At 44.5% G+C, this 11,142-nt stretch overlaps 2 protein-coding genes across 9 annotated transcripts in view; both read right to left on the reverse strand.

The window, feature by feature from the left end:
• Window positions 1-600, reverse strand: LOC110304332 (keratin-associated protein 4-12-like). Of its 5 annotated transcripts, XM_021175631.1 has the most exons (3): window positions 419-600; window positions 204-328; window positions 1-98 (listed from the first exon to the last, which is right to left on the reverse strand). In XM_021175631.1, the coding sequence occupies exons 1-3, from the start codon at window positions 598-600 to the stop codon at window positions 1-3; spliced, it is 405 nt and encodes a 134-aa protein (XP_021031290.1). The 5 variants fall into 5 exon arrangements, with proteins under 5 accessions (XP_021031290.1, XP_021031289.1, XP_021031288.1 ...); XM_021175630.1 differs by having other exon boundaries at window positions 1-328; XM_021175629.1 differs by having other exon boundaries at window positions 1-358.
• Window positions 601-9,087: 8,487 nt separating this feature from the next.
• LOC110304896 (keratin-associated protein 4-12-like) overlaps window positions 9,088-11,142 on the reverse strand; it is a 7,722-nt gene continuing 5,667 nt past the window's right edge. The window contains exons 1-2 of one of the 4 annotated variants that reach the window (XM_021176562.1): window positions 9,518-9,639; window positions 9,088-9,472 (exon numbers count right to left, since the gene is read on the reverse strand). In XM_021176562.1, coding sequence (XP_021032221.1) covers window positions 9,088-9,472; window positions 9,518-9,639 — 507 coding nt within the window. Of the gene's footprint in view, window positions 9,640-11,142 lie in introns of those variants that run through there. The other 3 variants (XM_021176566.1, XM_021176564.1, XM_021176560.1) reach the window with 3 other exon arrangements.

Below are 11,142 nucleotides of genomic sequence, written 5' to 3' on the forward strand. Positions count from 1 at the left end.
TCAGCAGCAGGGGGTGGCACAGCACATCGGGCGGGGGCAGGTGGAGATAACACAGGTGGGGCGGTAGCAAGTGGTTTGACAGCAGACCTGACCGCAGACTGGTCTCAGACAGCAGCAGGGGCGGCAACAGGGGCGGCAGCAGCTGGAGCCACAGCAGCTAGAACCACCACAAGATGGTTGACAGCAGCTGGAGATGCAGCAGCTGGGGCGGCAGCAGGTGGGCTGGCAGCACACAGACTGGCAGCACTGGGGTCTGCAGCAGCTGGACACACAGCAGCTGGGGCGGCAGCAGCTTGGCTGGCAGCACACAGACTGGCAGCACTGAGGCCTGCAGCAGCTAGAACCACAGCAGCTGGAGCTACCACAGGAGGGTTGACAGCAGCTGGAAATGCAGCAGCTGGGGCGGCAGCAGGTGGACACACAGCAGCTGGGTCTGCAGCAGCTGGACACACAGCAGCTGGGCCTGCAGCAGCTGGACACACAGCAGCTGGGGCGGCAGCAGGTGGTCCTACAGCAGGTGGTCTGACAGCAGCTGGGCTGGCAGCAGCCTTGGCCACAGCCCTCCTCAGAGCAGACAGAGCCACAACAGGAGCTGACCATGGTGTCAGAGGTGGAGGTTTTGAGTAGTATTGGAGAGAGTGTAGTGAATCTGACAATCAGTGCTGCATGTTCCCTTTTATACCCTGCTAAGGGTGCTGTGATCCTGGCCTAGAGGATTTCCTAGTTGCTTTTCTTTTCCCTGAAGGACTAGTCATCATTAAGTCAGACCATTGGTTTTCCTTTTTAAATTCTTGAAGATAAAGTGTATAAGATTTCCTTTTCCGGGCTCATTAAGATGATTTTATCTGGTCTTTGTCACAGAAGCACCTTCTCTGCTTCCTTATTTGTGGACCCTGCTTCTTGGGTGGGTTCATCACATGGGTTGGGTCCCTGGTGTGTACCTGTGCTTTGTGTATCACTCATGATGCTATTTAAGCTAATTTGTCTCATGATGCTCACATCTCTTTTGAAGTGCAAAGAGAAGCATAATTATAGTTGGGAAATAGGGGGAAAGCTTATCTTTGTTAGATAGCTCCCATTGAGCTATGAGGAAGTGAATCTTGTCTCCAAGTCATAGATGCTCATTAGATGGTGGGCTGTCAGAAGTACTCTAAGGTATGCAGCAGAAACAATACTTCCTTTACACTGTTTCAAACTGTCACAAATGACAGGACATTGCAGAGGTGGGTTTGGGAGACACTGCTTTGGCTCCTGGTGGATCTCACTCACTAACCTGCCCAGGAGCTATCTGGATTGTCAAATGGAACACACACACACACACACACACACACACACACACACACACACACTTACGCATGCAAATTAATTTTAAAATGCCTTGCCTACCTCAAAGGTTGGGCATTCCTAAACCTTCCCCTGCTACCCTAGGCCCAATTGGTGAAGTGGCCAGTGGCCACTTACCCGAAAGCTCACATGGCTGGTTGGTTCACTCTATCTCCTGCAGTTCCTATGTCCTTCTGTCTCCCACCACTGCATGGTGATCCATTATCCTCCCTCCTGTGTCCTAGCCCATGCAACTCTAAGGGTCCTGATCCATCTCCCTTTGCCCAGCCGTTGGTTGCTGGCATCTCTATTGACTGATCGAAAACCAATTGGGACAAGGACCTTTAGTGTTTGGACGCTCAAATTCCTGATTGAATCAAAGGATTAGAACCAGTCTCCAACAGGGCATTTAGGGAGTCTCATAGCTCCAGCATGGGAGCACTTGATCACCAAAACTAATAATGACAGTGATGGACTTCAATTCATCAAGTGAGATAAAAATAACCATTCTCTACTAAGACCAAGTAGAGAAACAAAAGAAGGCAAAAGCTATGCACAACAGTGGAATGAAGATTAGTTAAATCATGGGCTTGACCAGGAACATGATATTTATGTATTTCAAAATATTTCTCTATCAAACTTTTATTCATTTCACAATGGAAAAATACTAAATGTGAAAGAACACTTCATCTGGGAACCAGTGTTCGTTTTAGGGCCATGAGGTGGTTCAGTGGGCAGAGTACTTGTTCTGCTGGGATGAGGATTTGAGTTTAATCTCCAGAAGCTGCTCCAAGCATGGTGGTATGCCCTTGGCATCTCAGCACTGGGGAGGCAGAGTCAGGTAGAGCCAGGCAGGCCAGTGAATGATCTTCTCGCAAAAACAAAGTGGCGGATGACATGTGAGGTTGTCTTCTGGTCTCCACAAACATGAGCATACATTTGCAGCTGCACCCACATGAATGCACATGTGTGTGTAGGCACACATGCTTATGCACACATATGTACATACATATGATACATGCCGTCACTCCCTGAAAAGACACCCAGTTTATTATTTCTGTCAAAGGCATAATTTGACTGTAGCTATTGGGAAATGTAAGATAAACAAAGACTGAGGCATTCTGCACATAATGACTGGCTCATCCTCTTTAGCATGGTCAGAACCTTCTAACATAGTGACAGGCTGAGGAAATGTTTTAAATTTAAGATGAAAAAAATGTGATATTCAAATGTAATGTATAGGTATGGATATGTATAGGTATTGTGATATTCAAATGTAATGTATAGGTATTACATTACCATAGCTATGGTAATGTTTAGGTATCCTCTAAATGGCAAAATTAACAATATTTGGATATGGAATGCACATTAGACAATAAACAATAGTATAGCTTAAACACAATTCATTTTTATATCTGTATTGTACCTATAAATGTTAAAATTATGAATAATTTCATAGCTGTATTGTGGTTAAAAATTCCCCTAGTTTATGAATTTATAATTTGTGGTCCCTTGGAGGCAGTGCAGAACACACCTAAACAGTAAATTCTCAGCACAAAACATATTTAATACTCTGAAGGGGCATGCAGGGGTAATTCTAATTCTGGATCAAACAGGCAGAGAGCAAGCAGCAGCAGCAGTTTTTTTTTTTTCAGAAGTAAGTTTTTAAAGAGAAAAGAAGTCTGTTCTAGGGAGAGTTTCTAAGTCCTGATTAGACATATTAGCCAGTGCAACCAAATAATGAATTTAGATTTTCAGACCTTGGTGTTTAGTTTCAGGAATGAGTCTGTGACCAAATAAGGGAAAGGACTCTAGGGGCTAGGTTTAAGAATGTAATATAATGGTTTTTAACAAGGGAAAGAGATGGGTAAAGGACAAAACCTGTTGGTGCCATGATTTGCCAGGTTTAGGCCTGTTAGAAAGCCTCCTTCTCACCATTTTGTTTTATTATTGGGTCACTGGGTGTTGGTTAAGTGGGTATCATTCTCTCTGGCTGCTTACTACTGATATTGGGCATTGTTGTTAGGGACCCGAGGAAGCTGGAATATGGGTCAGGGTCAGAAAAGCAGGCTGTGTCAGTTGATGTCCAGGCTCTGTGGGACCATCTGGGGCTAGGGAAGGGTTAGCAGCATTGGAGAAAGGATAGAAGGGATTATGTATTGGGGTGAAAGACTTGATGTAAAGAAGGAATGGTGTCCTGTGTAGAAAGAGGGATAGGTGTGTTGTCATCTGGGTTATGTAGTAGGAGAGCTGAAGGAAAGTTGGGTGATAAAGGGGCTGCCATCTGGTGCCATTGTCATTTTTAGTTACAGTGGAGGGGTCAGTCTGTGTGCCTTGCAATGAACCAAGGCAACATGAGAGGATGGATGAGAGGCCTTGAGGAAGTTATGGGCATAGGCAGGGTTAGTAATTGAGTTGTCTTTTATATTTAGAAACCCTTACTCCTCCCAGATGGCTTAGTTTGTTATCAAGATATAGAAAGCATATTTGGAGTCTGTGTACACCGTTAATGATTTGGAACTGTAGTGAGGACTAGTAACTGTGTCTGTTGATTAGTAGCACCTGGGGGTAAGGAAGTCACCTTCACAAAGGCATCACCCATGCACATCCTGTAGCACGGTGATCATCTGACAGGATAGAGCTGCCATCTAAATAAAAAGTATTAACAGGAGTAGCTAGAGGGCACTCTTGTGTGTGAGAGGGATTGAGGAGGAGGCCTTTGAGAGTCTCTGGATAGGAGTGAAGAGGGTCTGGGGGTTGTTGGGGTAAAGAGATAAGCGTGGAGGGATAGAGGGGAGGACAGGTAAACAATGTGAGTGATGAGTTTTTGATAAGAGAAAAGGATTGTAGTCCTCTGCAACTTAGGAGGTGAGAGAGAGAGGGGGAGGGGGAGGGAGAGGGAGAGGATTTAGAGATGAGCGGAAAAGGCTGCAGCAAAAACATGTAGGCAGAGAGGTCAGCCACAGACCGATGTTGTCTAGAGTTTTGTTTTTGTTTTTTTTGTTATTTGTTTGTTTGTTTGTTTTCGAGACAGGATTTCTCTGTGTAGCCCTGGCTGTCCTCGAACTCACTCTGTAGACCAGGCTGGCCTCGAACTCAGAAATCCACCTGCCTCTGCCTCCCGTGTGCTGAGATTAAAGGCGTGCGCCACCACTGCCCCGGCTGAGTTTTGAAGAGTTAAGTGACAGGGTCAAAAGTCAGTCCTAGAAAGTGTTCTAAGACCCCCAGGGTATAATTTTGGCTTTGTTTATTTGTTTTTGTTTTGTTCTTTGAAGTGTAATTATGGAAAAGTCTACATAGATTTTGGAGACAGAGGGCTGGGGCTGAAAGGAGGGTAGTTTTTATTTTTGTTGTTTATTTTTGTTTGTTGTTTTTTCATTTAAAGATTTGTTTGTCGTTGGGATGACGAGGCTCATGGGCAGATCCAGAAGTAGCTGCGTATAGAGGATGTGTTTGAAGTGAATACCCAGGTACTTATGAACAGAGGAAGTTGGCCGTCCCCCAAAAGGAAAGCCGTTTGGATATAATTGAGGGTAGCGATAAGGAGCAGAGATGGACAAGGTGGTCTAAAGTGACATGTTTATTGGGATGAGATAGAATCCAAGATAGATTACTTGACAGAAGAGTTGAGCTTTGGAAGGTGAGATCTGCTAACCTTTGGAGCTAAGGAAACTGAGGAATGAGGCAGTGTTCGATTGGCTGTCTGAGAGGGAAGGACTGCAGTGGAGGAGGTCATCCAGATACTGATGCAGGCTGGAGGGAAAAGCAGGAAGCTAGGCCAGGTCCACAGGGAGTGCCTGGCTGGAAAGGTGGGCGGTATCTTTGAATCCCTGGGGAAAGACAGTCCAGGTCAGTTGGGGTTGTTGAGTACCAAGGTCTGTCCAAGTGAAGGCAAAAAGATGTTGAGAATGTGTATCTAGGGATCGTGATAAAAGTACCTCAAACTGAAAAGTGAGTAGATTTACTGGGAATATCAGATAGGATGATGTAAGTGTTGGGGATGACAGAAGGGAGTGGGATAATGGCAGTGTTAGTGGAGTAAAGGTCTTTGACTAGGTCGAAGATTTTATTGGGGTTTGGTTTTGACTGTCAGTATGGGAGTATTGTAGGGTGAAGAGGTGAGGCACAGAAACCACTTGGATGAAAGGGACTGAATGATGAGTTTGAGGCCTCTGAAGCTGGTTTGGGGTAGAGCATATGGGGTTTGGCAATGTAGGCAGAAGGGTCTTTGAGTATAATAGGGTTTTATGAAGTTCAGGAAGGGAAAGAGAGGTGGTTTTGGTATTTGGAAGAGTCAAAGTGTACATATGGGAGTTGCAGAAAGGAAAAGGAAGTATGTGGGGGTGTGTTTGGAGCCGTTGTTGGGGTAGAAGGAAAAATTTACATTAATTATGGAAAGGATATCTCTTTTTTAGTAAGGGAATAGGCATGAGGAGAAAGGAGTGGGAGAAGGAAAAGCCTTTGAAGGAGCAAGTTAAGGGGAGAGCGTGGAGGGGTCTGAGGGACCACTCTGTACTCACTGAATGAGTGTGTTCCACTTTATGTTTTCTGGAAACATCTTAGAATGATGAGCTTGTCCTCCAGAGAAAATAATTTTCCTATAAATGGATAGAAATGATATCTAGAAGCTGAGTGGGAGAATGTGGGTAAGATAATACTTCTAGGAAGTTTTAGTCTGTAACTCTGTTTCTTCATATCGAAAAATTAATATTCACATTTTTTAATGCTTATAGAAACATCCACGCATTGGCATTTTAAAACATTTTCCCTCTGTGTGTGTGCGCATAACTGTTATATATGTGCAAAGGGCCTAGGTCCATCCCATGTATACTCTCTGGTTGGCAGTTTAGTGCCTATGAGCTGCTATGGGCTCAGGTTAGCTGATTCTGTAGGTGTTCTTGTGGTGTCTTGATCCCTCTGGGGCCATCAATCCATCCTCCTCCTCTTCCATAGGATTCCCTAAGCATCCCTTAATATTTGATTGTGGGTCTCTTTATCAGTTTCCATCAGTTGCTGGGTGAAGCCTCTTTGATGTCAGTTATGTGAGGCTCCTGCCTGCAAATATAGAAGAGTATTATTAACAGTGTCAGGAGTGGGCTGCCTCTCATGGCGTGGGTCTCAAGCTGGGCCAGGCATTGGATGGCCCTTCCAAATTTTGCTCCATCTTTTATGCCTACATATCCTGTAGGCAGGACAAATTGTGGATCTAAGGTTTTATGGCTGGGTTGCTGTCCCAATCCCTCCATTGGAAATCTTGCTTGGTTATAGGAGATGGCCATTTCAGGCTCCATATCTCCTATTTCTAGGACTCTTAATCACCCTCATAGATTCAGAAATTGAAAAAAGATATCAGAACACAGAAGTATCTCTCATGCTCATAGATCAGTAGGATTAACACAGTAAAAATGGCTATCCTGCCAAAATCAATCTACAGATTCAACACAACTCTCATTAAAATTCTAACACAGTTCTTTCCAGACCTTGAAAGAACAATCAATACTCAATGTTATATGGAAAAGCAAAAAATCCAGAATAGCTGAAGCAATTATGTACAGGAAAAGAACATCTTGAGGTCTCATAATCCCTGGTAATAAACACCACATGATATTGGCATATAAACAGACAGGTTGACCAATGGAATTGGATTGAAGAACCAGAAATAAATCCACATACCTATACACACTTGATCTTTGACAAAGACAAAACGATACAATAGGAAAAACAAGCCTCTTTAACAAATTTTCCTGGTCTTACTGGATGTCTGCATGTAGAAGAATGCAGATAGAACCATATCTGTCACCCTGTACAAAACTCAAGTCCAAGTGGATCAAAGACCTTAACATAAAACCAGATACACTAAATCTGATAGGAGAGTAAGTGAGGAACAGCCTTGAACACATTGGTAGGGAGACAGCTTTCAGAACAGAACACCAACAGCTCAGGCACTGAGATCAACACTTAATAAATGGGTCCTTATAAAACTGAAAAGCTTCAGTGAGACAAAGGAAACAATGGCAGCCTACAGAGTGGAATAAAATCACCAACTCCACATCTGGCAGAAAGCTGACATCCAAAGTATATAAAGAACTCAAGAAACTAAACATCAACAAACCAAATAACCCAATTTAAAAAATGGAGTAGAGTTCTAAACGGAGAATTCTCAACAAAGGAATCTCTAATGTTTGAGAAGCATTTAGAGAAATGTTAAATCCTTAGTCACCAGAGAAGTGCAAATCAAAACAATACTGGCTGGAGTTTTAATGATAGGTACACATTCTTTTTGTTGGCTCTTTTTGTTTATTTTTTATTCTTTGACAGTTTCATTTCTGCGTGTTTTCGTGTTTTTTAAAATTTTTTTAATTTTTAATTTGTCTTTTTTTTATACTCCATATTCCATTTCTAATCCCCTCTCCCATCCACTCTCATACTGCTCCACATCCCACACCTCCTCCCCACCCACCCTCCTCTCCACATGGATGCCCCACCCCCACTGTACCTGACCTCTAAACGCCCTGGGGACTATTCCCTGTCATCCATTCTCATCTCCTCCCAGACCCAAAGTCCCCTCCTGACTAGCCCACTCCCTTCCTTCTTTCATGCCTTTGTCCATGGGTGGATGTGACCTACTGAGTGTAAGCAGCACTGCCAGCATGAGCATAGCTAGGAGGTGTTTTCTTGGAACACTGGCAGCTTCTCAGTGCCTGTGCCCCTGAAGAAAATAGGCATCTCTCAGGCCTCATCAAAGAAGCTTCTCTTGGCAGTTGACATGAGCAGTTAATGCAGACGCAAAATATCAAAGAGGAGGATACAGCACTGCAGAGAATTCAGGGCATTTTATCACATATGCATGTGTGGAGGCGCGCTCACATGCTTACACACACATGCACGCACGCACACACACACGCACGCACGCACGCACGCACTCACGCACGCAGCGCACTCATGCACACACGCACGCACTCACGCACACTCGCACGCATGCGTGCATGCACCCTGCTCAGGAAGCATCACAAAGAAGAGAAATGAAAGACCACAAGTCAGTGTCTTCTGAACATGGCAGCTCGGTGTGTTCACGAACTCACTGTGACTAACTAGTTACTTCCTTTTTTGCAATTTTTTAACTCACCGTGTTGGAAAATTTCCAAAGTTGTGATAGCAGGATCCGGAAAGCTTGGTGTCGTTATGCTTGGTATATAATTTTCCTTAGTCAAAGTCAATAATAGTTCTAAAGCAACAGACACACACACACACAAAACCCTTGTATTTCTATTCCAGTTAAATGAATTTTATTTAGAAACAACAGCATCAAGATACAGAAATATTACAGTTAAAGGAAAACAAGACAGCAACATGAGACTTTCAGCTCTGAAGGTTTGACCTGACTCTACAGATGCTGGATATATTTCCACGTGTGAGCTGAGAAGACTGCACTCTTATTAGTTTCTTTTCAAAAATTCAGTATTTCATATTAATTATTTAAGAGTTTTGTACATGCATACAATGGGTTTTGATCACATTAACATTTCCATTCCTCCCTGTCACCCTTTCAGGCTCCACTTTCATCTCCTTCTATATTAATTTCTTAACCTCCAATTCCATGTTTTAGCCTGAAATGACATAGAAGTCACCAGAGGCAGTTTTCCTGAGTCTGGCACATGAACACACAAATGACAGGAAAGGGCTCTCTCAAAATGGTTATGAGGTACACAGGTCTATTTTCATAATAAAGGAGGCTGAAAAGAGTGGCTATGTTCAAGAAAGTTCTCAGCAGCAGGGGGTGGCACAGCACATGGGGCGGGGGCAGGTGGAGATGACACAGGTGGGGCGGTAGCAAGTGGTTTGGCAGCAGACCTGACCACAGACTGGTCTCAGACAGCAGCAGGGGCGGCAACAGGGGCGGCAACAGGGGCGGCAGCAGCTGGAACCACAACAGCTGGAGCTACCACAGGAGGGTTGACAGCAGCTGGAGATGCAGCAGCTGGGGCGGCAGCAGCTGGGGCGACAGCAGGTGGGCTGGCAGCACACAGACTGGCAGCAGCTAGGTCTGCAGCAGCTGGACACACAGCAGCTGGGGCGGCAGCAGCTGGGGCGGCAGCAGCTGGGGCGGCAGCAGGTGGGCTGGCAGCACACAGACTGGCAGCACTGAGGTCTGCAGCAGCTGGACACACAGCAGCTGGGGCGGCAGCAGCTGGACACACAGCAGCTGGGGCGGCAGCAGGTGGTCCTACAGCAGGTAGTCTGACAGCAGCTGGGCTGACAGCAGCCTTGGCCACAGCCCTCCTCAGAGCAGACAGAGCCACAGCAGGAACTGACCATGGTGTTAGAGGTGGAGGTTCTGGGTAGGTTTACAAGCGAGTGAGTTTTATGTTTTGGAGTCTTCTTGCTGCAGGTCCCCTTTTATACTCAGCTAAGTTGTTTCTGTAATTATGAAAATACTTTTTCCTTGTTATTGTTTATTTGATACAAAAGCAACTTAATAGGTTGTAGTTTTCTAGTAAAATCTACTAATATGTAGGAAATAATGACTTCACTTTTCTCATGTTTCCTGGTATTCTCTATGAATCATCTCTTGCATTTCCCCCCAAACTGTAGTATTCCATGACACCTCAGTCCCTGCTTGTCATGTGACATGGGAGAGTCATTGTCTAGGCGGCAGCTCTCACCCAGACATGCATTCAGAAGAGCTTCAGATGGAGGCAGAATCTGCAGTGGATAAATTCTGGCTGCAGTCAGGTGCACTGCTGGAAGGAAAGAAGAAGTGAAGTCACCCTTTTCAAAAGTAAGAATCCAGGATGCCTATGTAGGAGCCCACTGAACTCATGAAATTCCTAAGGCCTTCCAAGATGGGTCTGTCTCCGCACCCCCGTGCACCGTGAGATGATTAAGCATGACTCATGAATCAGTATTTAATGCCCCACAGATCTCTGGGGCTGAGATCTGTTTTTAGAGTTGCCCTCCAGGCTGAGCTAGAATAATATACCTAATAGTTTTAAGTACATTCCTCTGGAACATTAAGACCTCTCATTATTATGCTTTATTGACATTTTTACCGAAATAGTTTCGTATGTTCTAGAAGTTTGTGTAATCTGGTTTGTGTTTACTTTTTAGAGACATTAAGATGGATACAAGACCTATTTTCAATCTTATATGTGCTTACACAGAAATTACATTCATAGGGTTTGTGTCAGACACCGGATTCTAGAGAAATACTGCTTTCAGCTGTGGTGTGGTGATTTGAATAGGGATGGCCGACATAGACATATGTGTATGAGTGCTTGGCCCGTAAGGACACTATCAGGAGGTGTGGCCTTATTAAAGTAGGTGTGGCCTTGTAGGAGGAAATGTGTCATTGAGAGTGAGCTTTGATTTCTCCTATTCTCAAGCTACACTCAGTGTGGTGCACAGTCTCCTTCTGTTGCCTGTGGATCTCACCTAGGTCCTTTGCATACATGTTATTGTTTTGTAGCTGGGTGTTCTTGTAGGACTCCCAACAGTGGGAGTGGGGGTGTCTGTGACTCTTTTGCCTGCTCTTGAGACCCTTTTCCTACTGGGTTACTTTGTCCAGCCTTGATATAAGGATGTCTATCTAGTCTTATTGTAGCTCGTTGTGCCATGTGGCCTTCTCTTTTCTGAAGGGAAATGAAGGAGAGGATCTGGGGAAATGGGAGGTGGAAATGGTGATGGGGGGACTGGGAGGAGAGGAGAAAGCAGAAACTGTGGTCTGGATGTAATATATGAGAGAACAAAATGACTGGTGTTCAAAGCAAAGCTTCACATAATGATGTGATCTCTTTTTTTTGTTTTGTTTTGTTTTTTTTT

The sequence above is a fragment of the Mus caroli genome, chromosome 11 (genome assembly GCF_900094665.2).
Source record: "Mus caroli chromosome 11, CAROLI_EIJ_v1.1, whole genome shotgun sequence".
Taxonomy (NCBI): Eukaryota; Metazoa; Chordata; class Mammalia; order Rodentia; family Muridae; genus Mus; species Mus caroli.

What these genes read in the sequence shown, in the direction of transcription:
- LOC110304332 (XM_021175627.1), bottom strand. Translation starts at nt 600, where the DNA reads ATGGTCAGCTCCTGTTGTGGCTCTGTCTGCTCTGAGGAGGGCTGTGGC.